Here is a 23,553-nt window from a genome sequence, read left to right on the forward strand (position 1 = left end):
AGTGCTAAGCACCTGGGGCTTTCCATCCTGGTGACCTGCTATACCTCCCCATAATCCCTGCTCTGCTCATGTCTGTCTGTCTGCCTACCACACAATCCTACAGATCTCACCTTCAAAGTTACTCCTGCAGGGGAGCCTCCTGACATCCCCTCTCCCAGCCACCCTGGGCTGGGTATCCCTGTCATACATACTGTGCTTCTATGTTGGATACATCCCCTACCCCCGACACACCCCCATGTGTAAACTTGCTTAGTGCCTGTCCCTCCTACAGCATGACAGCATTGTGATACCAAGAACCACATCTGTTCTGCTCACAGCTGCCGAGCACAGGGGCTGGCTTGCAGTAGTTCACTGAATATTTAGTGAATGAATGAGTCAGGGGTTGTCTCGAGGAGCCGTCTAACGATCCTACACCATCATTTATTTTGGGGTGGTGCTCTTGGAGTTATAAAAAAATGTGCTAATTACCATATAATGACCACTAATGGTTATAGTAATTAGTATGTAAAAGCACAGTGGTGACGTATGACTAAATAAAGCCCTCCACCTGGGTGTATGGGGCCATCCCTATCCTCTGAATTTGGAATCCCACTGCCAATCTCTGAGGGACACCCCTAGACAGGCTCATTCCTTTGGGGAAATTCTGTTCAGAGTTACCAACACTGGGAACAGGGAGAGCTCAGTTTCCTCTGACTCAGTGAGACCATTCTAGTCTGAAAATTAAATTAAAATACTGGGCCAATGGTGGCCCTCAGGCTCTGAGATAGATTTCCCCATCAAGGGTCATTCCTCCTCCTGATTAAAAAAAAAAGGCAACTCTTTCAGGATGAATGATGGAAGCAAAGTCTCATCTTGCTAATTTCCTCCTTCTCTCTTTAGAGTCAAAGTTCATGGCCTCAGCCCCTCCTGGGAACAAGAGGGCAGTCAGAGAGAAAATAAAAAAATTTCCCTTCTCATTCCTTCCTATCTCACAAGCTCTTAGTCTGTGGTTTCCTCTTCTTCTACTAAAAGGAGGTAAGGATTGAGGATAGAGAAGGAGAAAGAATGTCGGAGGATATAGTACTTGGATGACCCTGAGATTGGGGGTGGGGGTGTGTTTAATTGGGTGAAGGATGGCAAGACATAAAGAATCTCTGGAGATTCTTCAACAATTCTCACATCCCAGACAACCAAGACATAGCCCAGTTGCCAGGACATCAGGGAACCAGAAATGCAGCCAGTGGGAGGTGATGACAGCAAAGAAGCAGGCAGATCTGATACACAGGCCCCTACAAAGAACTGTGCCCTGTGGGAGCCTGCAAACTGCTTAATATTCGGTAGTGAAAAGGAGTGGGTGTTGAATGTGAGACCTTGAATCACGAGATTCATACTCTATTTCCAGCTTAGTCATCAATTTCTGGGAGGACCCCAAGCGAAAAATGAATGTCAGAGACGTTGCCTAACCTGCGGCCTCTGGGAGGGGTACATATTTGTAAGAGGCTTTGAAATCTCTAGATGAGAAGAATGCCAGGAAGAGCTATTATTATTCTGAGTGTTGATCATATCAGAGCCAGAGCATCATTGAAATCAGAGGCCACAGTATTTTCATCTTGGGTGGATCAGTCCCTGGAGATCTGTTTTCTAATAGCCTCGGTTGAGAACAGGGTCACTGTTGGTCTATACGGGATACAACCAGAAATCTCACCGGTGGTTGGTAGCGATTTCCAACCAAGCTCCAATAATTTTTCTGTGCAGGCAGGTCCTGGATCCTGGCCAAGTAAAAGTTGCCTAGAAGGATGTGCAGGCTGTGATCTGATAACACCTTTCCCTCTCGGTCTCTTTCCCAAGCCCTCTTTCTGCTCTCTTTCTTTTACATGTGTGTAAGCCTACTTAGAAACTGACTCATCAAGGGACACTTGGAGATTCCAAAATGATTACCCCAATTGTGAATATCCATCTCCAACCACTTAGCGTTTTTTTTTTAAAATATATTTTATTGATTTTTCACAGAGAGGAAGGGAGAGAGATAGAGAGAGTTAGAAACATCAATGAGAGAGAAACATCGATCAGCTGCCTCCTGCACATCTCCTACTGGGGATGTGCCTGCAACCCAGGTACATGCCCTTGACCGGAATCGAACCCGGGACCTTTCAGTCCACAGGCTGACGCTCTATCCACTGAGCCAAACCGGTTTTGGCAGCGTTTTTTTTTTTTTTTTTTTAAGGAAGTGGTTAAACCAGACCCTTTTCCTTTTTATTTGGCAGATATGGGACCCTGGTATTCTCCTTTTCTATTCACCCACTTCTACCCTGTACTATAAACACTCCTGTCCCACTCCCACCTCTGGTTTCTGTTCTGCAAACCATCCAGATTGCCACTCCGAAGGGGTGTGTTAGTCACTGAGCACTTAAATGACAGTATAGTTCCTTTCCTGGCCTTTTCAAGGCTAATAGGCTGACTACATTTATAACAGGACTTTAATCTAACTTCACAACGAATGTCCTGAATAATCTAAGTAGCAGCCATCCATGGCATAATCCTCACAGAAACAGATATTGTATTTTTTGCTATTGCACAAAGTGGGCAAAGGTTGTCTAGCTGAGGCAGAATGAATCACTGGATAAAGCCAGAGCTGCTCGTAAACCACGAAAAATCTTAAGAATGGACATGTGACTGCCAGGCATGCTTTAGGGAGAGAGCTGAGCTAATTCTATAGTATCACAAAGATTGTGGGTATGATCAACATGGACTATTCTCTCAAATCTCCAAATCCTGGGGCTTAAATGTCATTGAGAAACTCCCAGTAGAGATAAGCTTAGGACTGATTAAAAGGGAAACTACTTCAAAGTGCAGTTAATGAAGGCTTGGAACGCTTATCCAGGGAGGCAATATAATAAGAATACAGAAAAGATCAGAGCAAATTTAGGAGTTGCAGGGCCATACATGAATGAACTGGCCATTTTTCAAACCTGGTCCTACATCAGAATCCCGGGTCCCTCTCCTAGTTTGAAGGATTCCACTTAACTAGCTCCCTCAAGTGATTCTGATTCATAACCAGGTATAATCACTACTTGACCACCACTTGAATATATTCCTCTCCAAGGTAAGAGACTATTGAATGGACTATAGGTTTAACCCAGCTGGTATTCTTGTGACATGGAACAAACTCCAGAGAAGCCATTAGACTCTGGATCGACTGACCAAATCTAGTAGCAACATTATCCTCTGGTCCCTGGCTCATTTAGAACCTTCTCTGAGATCTGTTCTGCAAACCATCCAGATTGCCACTCCGAAGGGGTGTGTTAGTCACTGAGCACTTAAATGACAGTATAGTTCCTTTCCTGGCCTCTTCAAGGCTAATAGGCTGACTACATTTATAACAGGACTTTAATCTAACTTCACAACGAATGTCCCGAATAATCTAAGTAGCAGCCATCCATGGCATAATCCTCACAGAAACAGATATTGTATTTTTTGCTATTGCACAAAGTGGGCAAAGGTTGTCTAGCTGAGGCAGAATTCCCACCTCAGGGATGAATGAGTTGGGGCTTTTGAGAACAAGGTACTACCCTTTGGAAGGGAATATTCAGATTTGCTTCCCAGAATAAGGTACAGACTTCTTGAAATATTTCCCTCGTGGCTCTTTTAGCAGAGTACAAGGCATTCCTTCATTCAGTCAATACTCATTGACTAGAAATTAGACACGTACCCTGCACTAATAGTTTGTTGCTGAGAATATAAGTAAATAAGACAGTGGTAAAACAGATCAGATGTCGTTCCTAGCCTCATAGATTCTTAATAGGCTCATAAAATTTTTTCATTTTGCCGAAACCGGTTTGGCTCAGTGGATAGAGCGTCAGCCTGCGGACTGAAAGGTCCCGGGTTCGATTCCGGTCAGGGGCATGTACCTGGGTTGCGGGCACATCCCCAGGAGATGTGCATGAGGCAGCTGATCGATGTTTCTCTCTCATCGATGTTTTTAACTCTCCATCTCTCTCCCTCCCTCTCTGTAAAAAATCAATAAAATATATTAAAAAATTTTTTTTTTCATTTTATTATAGTATCTCCCAGGAAATTCTACCTAAGGGTGATTCTACCCTCTTAGGAACACAGTGTTTGAGTTCTTCGGAAGACATCGCTGACCCAAGGCCATGAACAACTGTAAAAGGAGACACCCATCTTTTCTTTTCCAATGTACATACAAGTGAAGGACAAAAATGAACTTCCAGAGGATGAGAACTATACCTTATTCACCCTTGGATACCTAATACCAGATACAGTACCTCGTGCATAGTAAGTGTTTGGCTTTTTTGAGTGAGTGAATGAATGCATGACGCTTGAATCTCAGTTCTGCCACTTACTGTGTATCCTGTACAAGTCACAGAATCTTCCTGCCCCTCTGCTTCCTCATGACTGGGAGAGTAACTACCTTGCCCAATTTGTATAGGATTAAAATCACATGTTTTAAGAGTCATTAGGACTGTGGCTGGCATTAAGACAGGCACTCAACCAATGGTTGTGGTGATGGTACATACTTGTTAGTCTGAAGACCCGGGAACCAGAAGCTCCTAAGAGCCAAATTGTATGGTAAGACTGACACCTAGTGGTGCACTCTTAGGACAGGAACCTAAAGTATAGTCAATTGCTGGTTTGAAACTTAAATTGGGGAATAACTAAGAACGAAAGAGTACCTGTTTGTGATAAATGAAATAAGCCAGTAAGAGAAAGATAAGTACCATTTGATTTCTCTCATATGTGGAATTTAATGAACAAACTAATCTAACAAGCAAAACAGAGACAGACTCATAGGTAGAGAGCAGGCAGACAGCTCTCGGGTGTGTGTGTGTGTGTGTGTGTGTGTGTGTGTGTGTGTGTGGAGGGTGTTGGGGTGGTGGTAGAGGGATTTAGAAAAAAAAGAAAAAAGAGAGAAAGAACTCATGGACATGGACAATAGTGTGGTGATTGCGGGGGATGAGGGAAGTGAAGGTGGAAGAGGGTAGAGGGGGAATAAATGGTGATGGGAAAAATAAAAATTTTAAAAAGAGTACCTATTTTACACAAGTAACAGTTGTTTTTAATCCTGACTGCATATCAGAATGACTTCTGAAGCTTTTTAAAAACTGATGTCTGTATTTCACCCTCAGAGATTCTGACTTAATTTGCAAAAGGTGTGGCACAGGCTGCAACATTTTTTAAAAATATATATATTTTATTGATTTTTTACAGAGAGGAAGGGAGAGGGATAGAGAGTTAGAAACATCGATCAGGCCGAGGCCGGTTTGGCTCAGTGGATAGAGCGTCGGCCTGTGGACTGGAGGGTCCCGGGTTCGATTCCGGTCAAGGGCATGTGCCTTGGTTGCGGTCACATCCCCAGTGGGGGGTGTGCAGGGGGCAGCTGATCGATGTTTCTCTCTCACTGATGTTTCTAGCTCTCTATCCCTCTCCCTTCCTCTCTGATATATTAAAAAATAAAATAAAATAATAACTGTGGGTTTCCCCTCTTGGGACTCTTCATTTTGCCCTAATTGCCTCACAAAAAAAAAAGAAACATCGATCAGCTTTCTTCTGCACACTCCCTACTGGGTATGTGCTCGCAACCAAGGTACATGCCCTTGACTGGAATCGAACCTGGGACCCTTGAGTCCACAGGCCGACACTCTATCCACTGAGCCAAACCAGTTAGGGCAGGCTGCAACATTTTTAATAAAACAATTTTAATATGCAACCAGGTTGAGAACCACTGCAGTTGGCCCATAAGACAATTATTTTTCTTCTCATGTTACAAATGATGAACGTAAAACTCAAAATGATAAAGTAATTTGTATGGTTACGTAGTTATTCGCAGCGGAAGGAAATTTGAACTTGAGTTTACCATTTTTCTACTACATCACACTGCATGTACAGAGGCTTTGGAGTTCCGATGTGCTTCACTGTGGGAGACTCAAACTCAGAGGCTGTAGGGAATTCCATGACTCTATGGGATGAAACACTCCAAATGAGTCTGGTGCTGATGGGATAGCATGGTCCAATGAACCCTCTCTCTAGACCTCCTCTTCTCAGAGCTTTAAACTCTACTGCTCTGTCGATGGGTAAGTGAGAAATATGAAGTTGTTTGACTCTGAATTGAATAGCTACAAGATAAATTTAGCCCAGCTGGTGTGGCTCAGCGATTGAGAGTGGACCTATGAACCAGGAGGTCTCTGGTTTGATTCCTGGTCAGGGCTCATGCCTGGGTTGTGGGCTCAATCCCCAGTGCGTACCATGCAGGAGGTAGCTGATCAATGATTCTCTCTCATCATTGATGTTCCTATCTCTTTCTCCCTCTCCCAACATCTCTGAAATCAAATATATATATTTTAAAGATAAATTTAAAAGTTGCTTTTCCTTTTCTGAAATCATGGATATGTTAGAGAATTAAAACAGATTAAATGAATCATCCATATGGAGTTCCAGAAAAGATCTGCCTACACCGCTACTGCACACTTACATTTTTTGCCAAAACCGGTTGGGGTGATAGGTATGAACCAGTAAAGGAAAAAGAATGTGTTTAAATTCTAACATCTGAGACTGTGTCCTGAATTGGCCTTCCACAGAGGTCCTCAGAGGACAGATGATCTTGAAAGGCATGAGAAGCACAAGTCTCTTCCAAACCCATCCTGTACAAACTTCCAGCTCAGCCCAGGCATGGCAAGTGAAGGGGGCCTCACGGGGTCAGTGAGGAAGGCTGCGGCATCTTACAGAGAGGGCTGGCATCCAGGTCACTGCCCAGCTCAATTACTTGCTATGATGATTTCCCTGAATTTTATGAGGAATGATTCTTCAATTAGTGCTGGGCAGCAAATGGGAGAGGGCTGAGGGGCCCAAGGTTCAGCCAAGTGGACAATATACTAGAAACTCACCATCTGAAAAACCTACATCAAGGGGTCACAAACTGCCAGTCCAAGTTTGGCCCACAGATGTTTTTACACAGTGTCGGCTTACAGGGTTTTATTATTTTAAAATTAATCTCCAATATTCAACATTGGAGAGATTTCATGTAAAGATCTACATTTTTAAAAAAGAGCTATAGTGTAGAGATTCTTGGCTGTCCTAGTCCTTGCTGTACCCCCGGAGCCTAGAATAGTGCCTGGAACATAATAACTGTTCAATAATGTTATTCAAAAAACAGTGCTATGAAATAGGAGTTATTTTCTTCATTTTACAGTGAATAAAAGAAATCTGAAAATTTAAGTAATTTAACTATGGTCACACAATTGATAAGTAACAGAATATTTGGATCTAGGTGTGTTTGACTTCGAAACCCGTGTTCTGTCCACCACACACACCACACTGCCTGATGCCCTACACACAATCATGAAAGGCTTTCAATTTAGACTTTTAAAAATCAGATTTACTGAGATAGAGCTAACATACCATACAATTGACCCATTTAACGTGTAAAACGCAGGGTTTTTTTGTCTAACCACAGGGTTGTACCACCATCACCACAATCTGATTTTAGAACAGCTTTATTCCCCCTAAGAAACCTCATTACCAGTCAATTCCTATTCCCCTTCTCTCCAGTCCTTCCAGCCCCAAGCAACCACTAATCTACTTTCTGTCTCTATAATTTTGTCTATTCTGGACATTTTATATAAATGAAATCATACAAAATGTGGTCTTTTGTAACTGGCTTTCTCCACTTAGCATAATGTTTTCCAGATTCAACCGTGTTGTGGCATGTATCAGTACTTCATTTCTTATTGACAAAAAATATTTCACTGGATGGATATACCAAATTTTTTCTATCCATCGATCAGTGGATGGAAATTTCGGTGGCTTCCACTTCTTGGCTATTATGAATAATGCTGCTATGATATCAATTTAGATTTTTGACATCATTTCAAAAGTTAGTCAATTTTTTTAGTTAAAAGCAATGTTAAGTGTAACCATAAAAAATCTACCATCCTTTATAAAAATTCAGCTGGGCACTTCATTTAAAAAAAATAGTTGGAGTCCCCAAAAAAAGGCAGTGTTCAGCTCAATCTTGACCTCTGAGAGGCTCTGATACTGCCTCCAGTGAACAAGCCCATTTTATCCAACTAGACAACAAACTCCTAAAAGTCAGAAAATATTGGCGTATACTTCCTGGTATATCCATGATGATTACATACAGGCATTTGGTGACTATATGCCGACAACACAGACATCAAGAAATGGATACAACCCGGCCGGCATGACTCAGTGGTTGAGCATCGACCTATGAACCAGGATGCCACGGTTTGATTCCTGGTCAGGGCACATGCCTGGGTTTTGGGCTCGATCCCTGGTATGGGGCATGCAGGAGGCAGCTGATCAATGATTCTCTCTCATCATTAATGTTTCTCTCTCTCTCTCTCTCTTTCTCGCTCTCTCTCCCTCCTTTCCTTTCTGAAATCAATTAAATAAAAATAAATGAATACAATCCTGGCCAGGTAGCTCAGTTGGTTAGTATGTTGTCCTGATACACCAAGGTTGCAGGCTCCATCTCCAGCCAGGGCACATATAAAAATTAATCAATGAAAGCACAAATAAGTAGAAAAACAAATCTCTCTCTCTCTCTCTCTCTCTCTTTCTCTCTCTCCCTTTCCCATCCTCTCTGCCTTCCTACCTTCCTCTCTCTCTCTCTTTAAAATCAATACATAATTAAAAAATTGGATACACAGAACAAACTGATGGATGCCAGAGTAGAGAGGGGTTGGAGGGCTAAGTGAAAGAGGTGAAGGGATTATGAAGTACAAATTGGCAGATACAAAATAGTCATGGGGATGTAAGTACAGCATAAGTGAATACAGTCAATAATATTGTAATAATTTTATATGGTGTCAGGTGGGTACTAGACTTTTTGAGTGGATATATGTAAGTTATATAAATGTCTAACCACTATGGTCTATACCTGACACTAGTATAATATTGTATGACAATTGTAATCCTATATAATAAAAGGGTAATATGCAAATTGATCCTAACGGCAGAACGACCAGTCGCTATGAGGCACACTGACCACCAGGGGGCAGATGCTCAACACAGGAGCTGCCCCCTGGTGGTCAGTGCGCTTCCACAGGGGGAGCATCACTCAGCCTGAAGCCAGCTCATGGCTGGCCAGCACAGCAGCGGTGGCGGAAGTCTCTCCCACCTCCACCACAGTGCTAAGGATGTCCAACTTAGGCCCAGGGAGAAGGCCTAAGCCATCAGTCAGATATCCCCCAAGGGCTCCCAGACTGCAAGAGGGCACAGGCTGGGCTGAGGGACACCCCCCCCGCCCTCCACTTCAAGGGCACACATTTTTGTGCACCAGGCCTCAAGTTAAAAAATAAAATGTTTTAAAAATGATGGGGTAGGTTGAGAGGAGTATTAGTGAGGACCAAGAGGAGGTTGTGGTAGGGGAGAGAAAAAATTCCAACACAGATGCTTTTCTTTTGACCCACACCCCACCACTTAGTTGTTGGTCTGGTCAGAAAGAATTCTCTTGATGTAGTTGGTTCACTAATGATGCTAACTCAGATGAAGCATGTCAACCAGTAAAGACATGAATCTCTGTTGAAAATGAAAATGTCCTTTAGGTCTTGACCAAGAGAGGGTCAGCACGGTGTTTCTCCCACATGCTGGGCCAAACAGAAGCTTACAGTGAGGTTGATGGATGTCTGTGGCAGAAAAAAGAAAGATGAAAAGAGGAGCAATAAAGAGGAGACAACTAAGACATTCTTTGTGAGAAGGAAATCTCCTACAAATGCTTCAGTCAGGAAAGACAGGCAAGGCCTTTTATAAAGGATCTGCAGGACTCCTGGAGTATTTTGTCATTATAACATTTTGTTAATATGAATGGATTGGGTAAGGAGGACGGATGCCCAGCTTCTCTATCGCAAAGTAACAAGTGATCCCGTTTGGAAACAGGAAGGAAAAGGGACGTGTCACGGACCTCTGCCATGCTCATTCCTTCCTCCAGCCCTTTATCCCGTCCTTCCCCTCTCCTGGAAGGTCTCACTCCTCCTCTCTGCCTACCTAAGTCTTGTGCAGTCTCTGAGATCCAAGCAAGTTCTGTGCCTCCATCTCTACTCCAGTACTCGAAAGCCCCTTTCTCAGGGACTCCCACAGAACGTCTTCTGTGAGCCACACAATGCCTACTAGATGGAGCATGTTGTCTATGAAAGGTTCTTGTATGTGTGTCTTAGAAAACCTCTTGTAAACTCCTCAGAGACAAGGGCCATTTCTTCTGTGGCTGCTATACCTCTCAGTGCTGACGTCCTAAAAGACCCTCTGTTTGGCCTTGCTAACTGACTGGAGGGTTCCGGTCTGCTCTCTCGTTCTTGCCAGCAATGCAGAGTGGACAATAAAGTCCATTCACTACGAAATGGCAAGGTCAAAGATAAAGGAGCCAAGACAGTACTCTTACAGAATCACTTCTTTTTTTGTTTGTTTAAATATATTTTATTGATTTTTTACAGAGAGGAAGGGAGAGGAATAGAGAGTTAGAAACATCGATGAGAGAGAAACATCGATCAGTTGCCTCTTGCACACCCCACACTGGGGATGTGCCCGCAACCAAGGTACATGCCTTTAACTGGAATCGAACCTGGGACCTTTCAGTCTACAGGCCGACGCTCTATCCACTGAGCCAAACCGGTTAGGGCACAGAATCACTTATTGTCTCAAAGGACTTGCGGTAGCCAGATCTCAGAATCCTCGGGTTTGATAGCTGTGGAAATAACTTTGAAATATGTGATAGTGCTTCTGAGATTACTATTTCGCTTGGGTGGGAGGTGTAAACTAATAAATAAAAATATGGGTGCCCTAACTGGTTTGGCTCAGTGGATAGAGTGTCAGCCTGCGGACTGAAGGGTCCCAGGTTTGATTCGGTCAAGGGCGTGTACCTTGGTTGCAGGCACATCCCCAGTAGGGGGTGTGCAGGAGGCAGCTGATCGATGTTTCTAACTCTCTATCCCTCTCCCTTCCTCTCTGTAAAAAAATCAATAAAAATATATATTTTTTTAAAAAAAGCAGTGCTTAAAAAATAAATAAATAAATAAAAATATGGGTTACATGAGCCAGGAAAAGGGAAGGTTTTCTGTTATGTGATTAACTGATATCCCATAGTGTTCTTTCCCCACTATGTTCCATAGTTAGTAGGGGTTCAGAATATTGCTTTTCATACTTCTGATGTTAACAGTGCTGCTGAAAGAAAGGATGTGATTAGGGGAAGAGAAAGGGAGAGAAAGATTCATATTGCCTTATTTTAATCACTGGGTGTCCCAAAGCTTTTTAGGGTTTAAACAACAATCAATATTTAGTAAAGAAAGCTGGATTCACACTACTTTGAATTCTGGGTCTCTCCTCTTCTGTGGCAATTTTTGGAGTATCATGTGCTCATACAAAGTCCCATCTCTTTTTTTAATGTATTTTATTGATTTTTTACAGAGAGGAAGGGAGAGGAATAGAGAGTTAGAAACATCGATGAGAGAGAAACATCGATCAGCTGCCTCCTGCACACCCCCTATTGGGGATGTGCTTGCAACCAAGGTACATGCCCTTGACTGGAATCGAACCTGGGACCGTTCAGTCCGCAGGCCGATGCTCTATCCACTGAGCCAAACCAGTTAGGGTACAGAGCCCCATCTTATGACACAGACATAGTTTCCAACTTTTCATGATGCTTAAATCACTTACGTGTTCAGTACATTGAGGCTCACGAAAATTGCTAATTGGCCTTGTGAAACTGTGGCCATGCTTTTCACCGATCTAAAAGTATTCACACCCCCACCCACACAGCAGAGTGGGGAAATGACTGTGCTGGCTTGTCCAGTGCTAGTAATAGTCAAGTGACCTGGCTCCCTCATTCTCCATGAGCTACATTTAAAGAACCTGCTCCAGAATAAGACTAGACTTGGGGCTAAAAAAAAAAAAAAATCACCTAAGCTACTAGTATTTCCTTCCTAGAAAAACAGGATTCTAGTTTGGGTTTCAGAAAGCTCTTTATATAGCTTGCAAAAGATGCTGGGTCTTTCAGTATTTTTACTCTAGTAAAACTTGAAGCTCTGACCTATATTTAGTATGACTTTTCTGGGATATGGAAAAATATGCTCTATCATTTAATGTGATGTCTTTAACCCTCTGTGTAAATGGTACACATTAAAAACCAAGTCTAGCCCTGACCGGTTTGGCTCAGTGGATAGAGCATCAGTCTGTGGACTGAAGGGTCCCAGGTTCGATTCCAGTCAAGGGCATGTACCTTGGTTGTGGGCACACCCCCAGTGGGAGGTGTGTAGGAGGCAGCTGATCGATGTTTCTCTCTCACCGATGTTTCTGGCTCTCTATTCCTCTCCCTTTATATCTGTAAAAAAATCAATAAAATATATTTAAAAACCAAGTCTAGCCCTGCCAGTGTGGCTCAGTAGTTGAGCGTCGACCTGTGAATCAGGAGGTCACATTTGACTCCCGATCAGGGCATATGTCCGGGTTGCAGGCTTAATCCCCAGTGTGGGGTGTGCAGGAGGCAGCCGATCAATTGTTCTCTCTCATCATTGATATTTCTATCTCTTTCTCCTTTTCCCTTCCTCTCTGAAATCAATAAAAAAATATCTATATATATAAAAGGCTAATATGCCAAGTGTCCCTGTGGGAGTTGGATCGGGAAACCAGGAGTTCGATTGCTCGCTATGATGTACGCTGACCACCAGAGGGTGGTGTGGAACGAAGGAAGGCCCCGGCTGGCAGCCTGAAGGCCCCTATCGGCCCTGATCGCTGGCCAGGCCTAGGGACCCTACCCATGCACGAATTTCGTGCACTGGGCCTCTAGTATTAAATAAAAATACAAGTCTACTATTAAATAGATATTTTTTATAAGCATAATGACAGTTTATACAACATCAATGAAAGAATATGACTGGGTTCACTGCTACCTGTGTCTTGGAGCAAGAGAAGGGTTCATCCTAGAAATATCACCTTTCCTTCCAAAGGAAGAAGATATGACCCTGGAAAAACCTTGTCTCAGCTAGAAATCTGCGCTGTCAGATCCAAATGGTCCCATTGCAATCCTTTTTTCCCAGGCGGTGCGTAGATCTTTGACAAATGATGATTGAGTTCTCCTTCTTGTGTTTAGGTCACAGGCTGGACTCCGTGACCAGGGACCTGGTGTGCGAGATCTCACAGGCTGCAGAGAAATATTAACACATGAGTGCATATGCAAAACATGTGGTCTCATATGAATGTAGAGCCAAAGAGAATGTCTCTTCAGCCATGGTTTATCAAAATAGCTCTATGAACTACTATAATAAATATGAAAATAGAATCTATGTGGTTAAGACCTGCCTCCTTTGACCCAGTCAGGAGCCTCATGGGGAGAACACACCTGAATTGTCCACACAAGAAGGCTTGAGTATATATCTGTGTGGTGATCTTTGAGGTTAGCCTCTGTTTTCTATGTCTTTATTATTATGCAGAAGTAGCAGCAACTTTGAGACACTCTTGTTGCTATGACTAAAAAGCCTTATTCCTGGGATGTGTTGAGGAGGTGGATTCACTCAGGGTGAAGAGCCCCTGGGGACCGAGCATTGCTCTATTTCAACCCCACAAACCAATGTAGTGACGGCCAGGGTTGAGACTGTGCCTATATTAAAGCTAGATTAAAGTATCCCCAGGAACCTAAATAGTTCTGATATCAAACAGATTTCTGCATTACTCCATGGAATAATAAGAGGATATCCTCAATGCCAAATGAATTCTTGGGTTAGGACAAAAGTATGAGTAGAAGCCCATTTACCATATGTCTCAATAGTTAAATGTTGTAAGTCAAGCTAACAAACTGTTGAGTAAAATACATTCTCTCACCTACCTTGCCAGGAGACCAGGCCTGCATTTGAAATGTTTAGATTCTTTGGAGCTCCTTATCAAAACTTAGCAGTGCAGGAAAGCTGACCTGGCGTCCACCCATCTCTTTCTGTTCTCAGCTCCATTTCACACTGTGAGGACCTCACACATACACACGTAGAAACTTCGGACTGCATGCCCAAGTTATGTTCACATACTGCTCCAAACAACTACTGTTTGCTACCCTTTGAGTCTAACGGTACACGCACTTGCATTGCTGACCACCCTTGGGAAGACACGAGTCCACACAGCCCTAAAAATGGGCAGGGAATTCCAGAATCTTGGGTACCTAGTGTGTGTGGTCTATGAGGCAGGGTGTGGCCCTATAGACTCCTTGCTCTATGGGGAGGCATCTGTCCAGAGGTCAGAGCTGAGCCCTCCAAAGTTGAGGCCCCAGGACAGGAGTCCTCCTGCCTGTTCCAGTGTGTCACTGGTTCGCTTATTGCTAGTCATCCTGACATAAGTTTGCCTCACAGAAAATATACTACTGCCCATAGTACCCACCAAACTGGTGATGTGACATGAAGATACAGGATAAGAATTTGTCCTATGGTGCCCAACACTGAAGAATGTTGGTAATGGAGGAAAAACAAGGTTTGAAATGTACAGGGCCAGAAGCTAGTTTATAGAAAATTCTTCTAATAATCCAATGTATAAAATTATAAGAGGATTGTTTTCACTTCATGCCTAATAAAAAAAAGTTCTCTCCTGACAATGCAGCCTTATAAATGCACCATCCATTTTTTTTTTATTAGGAATGAAGCAAAATGGAATAGATCAGATTGTGCACTTGTAGGAAACAAACCTATAGTGGTGCTACAAACAGTGAGTTTGTCTTTGTGTATACGTAGCTTCCTTTTTTGTTAAATAAATAGGAACATTTTTATTATGACACCTAAAGAATTTAATGGAATTATTTCTGATTTTTATACTTGATTATACTTTAATTAATCTCAAAAGCCTAATACCAGATATATATATGATTTCAGAAAGGAAGGGAGAGGAAGAGGGAGATAGAAACATCAATGATGAGAGAGAATCATTGATCAGCTGCCTCCTGCATGCCCCCTACTGGGGATCGAGCCCACAAACCGGGTATGTGCCCTTGACTGGAATCGAACCCAGGACCCTTCAGTCCACAGACTGATGCTCTATCCACTGAGCCAAAACGGCTAGGGCCCAGATTTTGATATATGCCCACTCACACATTTGCAGAAAGACTACCATGCCTCTAACGGTATTTTTTTTTTAACAGTACAGAGGTCTTTTATTTTATTTTTTACACCGATATTGCCATGAATTCGTAGAAAATGGGTTCCAGCAGCTCAGGCTCTTTCCATTGGTTCTCACAAAGTGTGCTTCTCTGGGTGGAGCAGGCTGGCACTTCATTTGACCCCAGGCAACTTTCTCTTTGGCTTCTTTCTTTTGCTGATCATTTCCTGCACAAATTTCAGGAAGCTATCTTGACACTTAGAGGGTTAGTCATTTCGGCAAATTACTGGAAGATGGCGGTTCCAGTCAAAATAAGAAATAACATTTCTTGTTTCACAAATAACATAATTTTAGCTACACATCATATTATGTTGTATTATAAATAATAAGAGCCAATCCAATATTTATTATCTTGTTTTTCATTGCTTTCAAAAAATGAATAAATCAATTATAATGGACCCTTTCATTTTAATTTTGACTTTCATAATGTATTCCTCTATTTATCAATTATTTCTATTACACTCTTTGAAAATTCAAGTCATGATAAAAAGTAAGTCTGAGCACGAATGCTTGTTTGTAGCAGCTTTGTTCATAATCACCAAAAACTAGAAGCAACCAAATGTCCTTCAATATGTGAGTGGAGTAACAAATTGTGGTACATTTATACAATGGAATAGTGGTCAAAGACAAGAAATGAACTATCAAGCCACAAAAAGACATGGATGAACCTCTTCAAATGCATACTGGTTGCTAAGTGACAGAGCCAGCCTGAAAAGGCTACACATAATGTATGACTTTGATTACATGACATTCTGGAAAATGCAAAACTATAGACATAACAAGAAGATTCATGGTAATCTTTTTTTTTTTTTAAATATATTTTATTGATTTTTTACAGAGAGGAAGGTAGAGAGATAGAGAGTTAGAAACATCGATGAGAGAGAAACATCGATCAGCTGCCTCCTGCACATCCCCCACTGGGGACGTGCCCGCAACCCAGGTACATGCCCTTGACCGGAATCGAACCCGGGACCTTTCAGTCCGCAGGCCGACGCTCCACCCACTGAGCCAAACCGGTTTCGGCGATTCGTGGTAATCTTAACGTCAAGTTCCTTTGTTTGTAAGGGAATTATATTGATTAAAAAAAACAGAAGAGCTAGGCAAGTAATGATTAGAGACTGGAAAAAATAAGATGCATTAGGGGAAGTGTAGTTTTAAAAAACACTCTATTTTTAATGGCACAAGTGATACATGTTCAATGTAGAAAGTCCAGAACATAAAAATAAAGAAGAAAATAAAAGTTACCTGGAATCCCACCATCTGAAGATAAACACTGTTGAATATTGCAGTGGAAAGACTCCTAAATTTTTTTCAGTAATATGAATGGATCTATATATGAATGAATAGATATATACACATACAAATCGACACACAAAGTACCCCAACTGGGATCCAACTGTAATATTTATTTTGTCTGTTTTTCCCACTCATGATATATTAGGAACATTATTCCATGTCCTTAAATTATATTCCTAAAAATGGTTATTAATAGCTGCTTTTGTAGTGAGAACTAAGTAGAGCCACAGGAAAAGTGATGAAATTAAAGATAAGTCAGGCTCCAAAAGGTACCTCCCAGTCACTATGGAAACTAGGAGACAAGGCAGCAACAATATTCTTCCAGGAAATCACAAAATGCTGAAAAAAATAAAGATGAGGTCACAGGAAAGACTAGGAGGAAGAGATATTTGTACAGGATGCGGAAGACAAATTTACAGCCTTCCTCTAGCTGAGCAGACTGTCCCTTGGCTTTGAGAGCAAACAGGGATAGCTCATCCCCTTCGTTCACTGCAGACTGTGTCCATTGTATACTGAAAACCAATCTCATTGAAAAGGCAATTAAAGCTCCTATTGACAAACTTGACCTGCCTTCTTCAGCATTTCCCCAGGGGATCGCATGTCAGAGCCCCATCAGCACACACACAGCCCTTCTGCGGTCCCTTCCTTCAGACACTGCAGCCCTAGACGAGGCCGCAGAACTTGGAAGGAGAACAGTTGGTATCAGCCGCTACTCTGGCTCTTGGCCAGGTAACTTTATACAGAGCAGTGCCTCACACAATGGTTTTGTCTGATATCGGCCCCACTGACTCAACTTCCACGGGGCATATGCAAAAATAATTTAACCTCCCTATCCCACTCTGTCATGCTGCCCAATTCAAGAACTTCTCGGCCTTCCCAACTCCTGATTCCTCTGAAGTAGGCTAGTGACACCCCGTCATCATATAGGTGATACAGGGTTTTGTGCCATAATATTAAATTATTATTACAGCTACCATTTGTAAGTGTTTAGCTTTAAACCAGACTCTGTGCTAAGTGCCTTATGTGCCTTATTTTATCTTTACAACAACCCTATAAAGAAGTAGGTTAAAAAAAGAAAGAAAAAATAATAATAAACTTGTACTAAAATAGCACTTCCCAAATATCAACTGGCTAAAATACAAGTTTAAAAAGAAGAAGAAGAAGTAGGTTCAATTTTTATTCTCATTTTACAGATGGGATTCCTGAGGCCCGAGAGAGTAACTTGACTGAGCTAATGCCATGTACAAGGAGTGGGAGGGACTCAATTCTGGTGGGTCTGCTTCCCAATAGACACTTTCTGTGTGAAAAGCAGTGTGTTAAAAGTAAGAGCAAAAAAGCACAGGAAATCCTCTTTTTGAAGGATTTTACAGTCTATGAAGTTTAGGAGAGGCTATAACAAGTACACTGTATACCAAAACAGGCACAATGTGCTAAATTCATGTGAAGGGTCAAAGTTCTCTTGTGATTAGAGATGGGAGAGACTTTGGTGAGAAGATGGAATGTGAAATAGACTTAAATAAGGGTAGTGACAAAAGATGATTGGGAGACAGCATTTAGGGGAACAGCATGAGTAAATGTGTGAAGGAGAACATAGGCAAGGAACAGCAAATAGTCCAACTTGCAGAAGTAATGTTTAGCAGAGTTGTCAAGGCTGATAAGGTTTTGACTTTAGTATCTAGCTGAAGGGCTTAGATTGGTCGATGGGGAACACAGATGGGTTTTGAGTAGGGCAATGGCACATTTGAGGCCACAACTTGAGAAAATTGACATTGTAGCTACCTATGTTACAAATTGACTAGGGAGAGACTAAAGTTAGAGACTGGTTGGAGGCCATTTATATTGTGAAAGAAAAGGGGCTACATAATAAACTTGACAAGCAGGGGATTTGGTGGGAGGCACATGGCAGGCCTAATAAGCTCAGTGACCAAAAGTACCTACACAGGATGTTCTGACCATAAATTTCTAACTGGGCATGTCACGTCCCAGGCCTAAAGCTTCCTTAGCAAAGATCAACCTTCACCTTAAGTGAGCTCTGTCCATTTTTCTTATGCATCTAGGATAACATACTTTTGAAAGGACAGAGTAATTTTCTTTCATTTAAAAACAAAACAAAACACATTGGCCTGGCTGGCGTGGCTCAGTAGTTGAGCATCAACCTATGAACCAGGAGATCACAGTTAGATTTCTGGTCAGGGCAATGCCCCAGTTGTGGGCTTGATCCCTGGTACAGGGCGTGCAGGAGGCAGCCAATCAATGATTCTCTCTCATCATTGATGTTTCTATCTCTCTCTTCTTCTCCCTTCCTTTCTAAAATCAATAAAAATATCTTTTAAAAACACATTATAGTCATTTTATTTTATTGTTAAATATGTTTTTATTGATTTTTGAGAGAGAGGAGGAAGGAGAGAGAGATAGAAACATCGATGATAAACATCAACATGGATTGGTTGCCTCCTGCATGTCCCCTTCTGGGGATTGAGCCCGAGACCTGGTCATGTGCCTTGACCTGGAGTCAAACCGGGGACCTCTTGGTGCATGGGTCAACGCTCAACCACTGAGCCACACTGGCTGGGCCAGAGTAATTTCCTTTTCCTACCCCTGGAAGGCACAACTGCTGGCACCAGATCAGTACACCACAGAACCCCTTATTGTTATCTTGTTCCAAATACTATCTGTATGAGCTGTGAGTGCTAATTATTAATTATCACCCACCAATGTAAAAGAAGTGTTTCTGCATTTTGCTTTATATCCAATCCTAGAGATTTCCCCACTTTGCTTTCTTCTGCCTCCTTAGTCTACTACCAATGTGATGAAAATAGCTGCACTAGATGTTATACGATTCCCTTCCCCCTCTCCACGCCACAAACAAAGTGTTCCTTCTGGAGGCAAAATCACCCTCAATTGAGGACTACTGTAATAGACCACGTGAGAAATAAACAGGGCGGACGTGGCATATGGTAGGGAGAAAACCTAAAAGGTTTGCCAAGTGTTTGGATAGGAATGTGACTGAGGAAGAGGACTGAAAGATCAAACAGAGCCCGGCTGGTATGGCTCAATGGTTGAGCATCAACCTATGAACCAGGAGCTCAGAGTTAGATTCTCTCTCTGTCTCTCCCTTGCTCTCTGAAATCATTAAGAAAATATTTTTAAAACATAAAAAGATCAACCAGAACCACAGAAAATGCCCTAGAGGCCATGCAGTCTAATCTGCTCATAACTGCTTGCAACATTGTAAACTTCAGAGGGAATTCAGTAAAACCTACTAATAATCACAAAAATTATCTTGCTCTGATTCAGAAATTCCATTCCTAGGAATTTATCTAAAAAAAATTAAAATGAAGACAATCTATGTACAAAACAACAGTAATTACATGGAGATAGTGACTATGTTGCTATTAACTATTAAACTGTCATGCCTATCACAGTGCCTGTAAACAAGAGATCCACATTTAAAAGGTTGATTTAAGTAGTATGCATTCCCTGTAAATTTTGGAGATTAAACCCTTATCGGAGATATCGTTGGCAAATATGTTCTCCCATGCATTGGACTTTCTTATTTTGTTGATGGTCTCTTTTGCTGTGCAGAAGATTTTTATTCTGATGTAGTTTCCTATTTGCTTATTTTCTCTTTAGTTTCCATTGCCCTAGGAGCTCTATCGCTGAAGATATTGCTTTGGCATATGTCTGCAGATTTTGCTGCCTGTGGATTCCTCTAATACTAAAAAAAAAGTGTGATGAAATATGCCGTTGGTAATTTAATGGGGATTTCATTGAATCTATAGATTGCTTTGGGTAGTATGGACATTTTAATGATGTTGATTCTACCAATCCATGAATATGGTATATTTTTCCATTTATGTCTTCCTTTATCTCTTTTTTCAGCTTCCTGTAATTTTCTGAGTACAGGACCTTTACCGCCTTGGTTAAATTTATTCTTAGAGCCCTGACCAGTTTGGCTCAGTGGCTAGAGCGTCGGTCTGTGGATTGAAGAGTCCCAGGTTTGATTCTGGTCAAGGGCATGTACCTTGGTTGTATGCACATTCCCAGTAGGGGGTGTGCAGGAGGCAGCTGATCGATGTTTCTCTCTCATGGATGTTTCTAACTCGTTGTCCCTCTTCCTTCCTCTCTGTAAAAAATCAATAAAATATATATTTTTTAAAATTTATTCCTAGGTATCTTAACTTACTACTTAACAAAAGGAAGATAAACAATCTAATAAAAAAAATGGCAAAGGACCTAACTAGACCCTTTTAAAAAGAGGACATACAGAAGGCCAAGAGACACATGAAAACATGCTCAAAGTCACTACTCAACCAAGAGATGCAAATCAAAATGGCAGTGAGGTACCATCTCACACCTGTCAGAATGGCTATCATCAACAAAGCAACAAACAAGACAGGTGCTGTCGAGATTGAGTAGAAAAAGAAACCCTCTTGCACTGCTGGTGGGAATGCAGACTGGTGCAGCCACTGTGGAGAACAGTATGGGGTTTCCTCAAAAAATTAAAAATGGAACTCCCATTTGACCCAGGAATCCCACTTCTAGGAATAGATCCCAAGAAAACAGAAACACCAATCAGAAATTATATATGCACCCCTATGTTCATAGCAGCACAATTTACAATAGCTAAGATTTGGAAACAGCCTAAGTGCCCATCAGCAGATGAGTGGATTAGAAAACTGTGGTATATCTACACAATGGAATACTACACTGCTGTAAAAAAAGGAAACATTCTTACCATTTGTAACAGCATGGATGGAACTGGAGAGCATTATGCTAAGCAAAACAAGCCAGTCAGAGAAAGATAAATATCACATGATATCACTCATATGTGGGATATAATGATCAACATAAACTGATGAACAAAAATAGAACCAGAGTCATAGAAGCATAGAACAGACTGTCTGACCTATGAGGGAAGGCAGGGGGCATGGGGATAAGAGATCAACAAAGGACTTGGATGCATGCATATGAGCATAACCAATGGACACAGACAGTAGGAGGGTGAGGGCATGTGCTAGGGGGTGGGAGCGGCTGGGGAGAGGTCAATAGGGGGAAAAGGAGACTTATGTAATACTTTAAACAATAAAGAATTTTTTAATAAGAGGTCAATATAAGATTCAGAGATGAGATTGAGGATTCTGGAGAGAGAAGTTGTAGCTAATGAAACAAAATCCCAGAGCAGGTGGAAAGGGCAGATAACAAGAATGCAAATAGAGCGCTGGCCAGTGTGGTTCAGTTGATTGAGCCTTGTTTCTTGTACCAAGAGGTGGCCCTTGGATTCCCTGCCAGGGCATGGCCCCTGTTGGGGCTCCATCCCCAGTAGAGGGCATGCAGGAGGCAGCCCATAGATGTTTCTCTCTCATTGATGTTTCTCTTTCTTTTCCTCTCCCTTCCTCTCTCTCTACGTCAATAAAAAATATATTTAAAAAGAAAAAAAGAAGAATGCAAGTCCTAACTCCTTTTTCAGAGAGAAGGCAACAACCAGGAGAATTTGTAATGGAGAAAGTGCAAAGAGAAGTTGTGTGGAGGAACTTACAGAGGGCTTCAATTAATCACATCACCTGCAGAGTAAAGACCAGAACCACCAAGGTTTAAACAAAAATCTCAAAGCTTGCCTGAGGGTATTTCTTTTTTAAAAAAATATATTTTATTGATTTTTTACAGAGAGGGAGGGAGAGAGAGAGTTAGAAACACCGATCAGCTGCCTTCTGCACATCTCCTACTGGGGATGTGCCCGAAACCCAGGTACATACCCTTGACCCACATCGAACCTGGGACCTTTCAGTCTGCAGGCCGACGCTCTATCCACTGAGCCAAACCGGTTTCAGCGCCTGAGGGTATTTCTTGAAAACAAGATTTATGCACTTTCTGTGAAAAACTGCTCTGGAGCATGCTGTTCAGAAATGAGGACTCCGGGACATGCAATATGCAGAGACTAGAAAGAATAAAGAGTTACGTAGTCAAGTTTCTTTCTACTGAAGTCCCTAGCAACTTGATTTTCAAATTGCCCTCTAGCCCTGGTCGGAGTGGCTCAGTTGGTAGGAGCATTGTCCCATGCACCAGAAAGCCTCGGGCTAATTCCTGGTCAGGGCACATGCTTAGGTTATGGGTATGGTCCCCAGCAGGTTCAAGAGGCAACCGATCCATGTAGTTCTCACATTGATGTTTCTCTCTCCTTCTCTTCCTCCCTTTCTAAATCAATAAAAAATTAAAATAATTATAAATAAGTAAATAAATTGTCCTCTAGCTCTGAGCATCTACGTACAGACCAAAGGGTCTGGGGGCTTCGATTCCAGGTCAAGGGCAGGTACCTGGGTTGCGGGCTAGTCCCCAGCTCCTGTCAGGGAGTGTGCAGAAGGCAATCAAACCAGGAGCCAACCAAACCAAGAGGCAACCAATGGATTTGTCTCTCTTACATTGGTGTTTCTTTTCCCCTCCCTTCCCTCCACTCTCTAAAAAAATAAAAATAAAATAAAATAAAAATCAATGGAAAAAAAATCCTCCGGTGAGGATTACAAAAACAAACAAACAAAAAAACACAAATACTTAAAACAATTGCCCTCTAAATATGAAATCCCTGTTAATTTGGCAGAGATTCCTCGGTTCTAGTGTGAAGCCACGCATTTCAATTGGAGTACTGTTTTGCTAAGTGAAATAAGCAAGCCAGAGAAAAACAAGTATATAATTTCACTTATATGTAGAATCTAATGAGCAAAATAGAAATAGACTCGTAGAGACAGAGAACAGACTGATAGCTGTCAGAGGGGAAAGGCGTTCGGGGTTGGGGGTTGGGAGACTGGGTGAAAAGGGTGGCGGGATCAAGCAAAACCACCACCACCAAAAAAAAAAAGGAAATCCTCCTGACAACCATATGGTGATTACCAGACCAGAGGGAAAAAGGGGTGGGGGAAGGTAGAGAGAGTAAGGGGGAATAAATGGAGAAGGCAGGGGATTTTACTTGGCGTGGTGAACACACAATGCAACATACTGTTGTTGTATTATAGAACTGTAAAAATAAATTAAGGTTCATACGTGACCAGAAGGCGCTGAGTGGAAGAGTGGGCGTGGCCAACGAGAGGGCTGGCGGCCCGCCCCCTTCCCACAGCGCACCGCGGCAGCGCC

The 23,553-nt window shown here is 42.1% G+C and overlaps 1 protein-coding gene across 4 annotated transcripts in view; it reads right to left on the bottom strand.

The window, feature by feature from the left end:
• Positions 1–12,822: 12,822 nt before the first annotated feature.
• HEATR4 (HEAT repeat containing 4) overlaps positions 12,823–23,553 on the bottom strand; it is a 63,564-nt gene continuing 52,833 nt past the window's right edge. For 3 of the 4 annotated variants that reach the window (XM_015558049.1, XM_015558050.1, XM_015558051.1), the window contains one exon: positions 12,823–13,144. In XM_015558049.1, the coding sequence (XP_015413535.1) occupies positions 12,986–13,144 (159 nt within the window). In that variant the 3' untranslated portion in view covers positions 12,823–12,985. The remainder of the gene's footprint in view (positions 13,145–23,553) is intronic. The other variant, XM_015558052.1, reaches the window with a different exon arrangement.

The sequence above is a fragment of the Myotis davidii genome, unplaced genomic scaffold (assembly GCF_000327345.1).
Source record: "Myotis davidii unplaced genomic scaffold, ASM32734v1 scaffold309, whole genome shotgun sequence".
NCBI lineage: Eukaryota > Metazoa > Chordata > Mammalia > Chiroptera > Vespertilionidae > Myotis > Myotis davidii.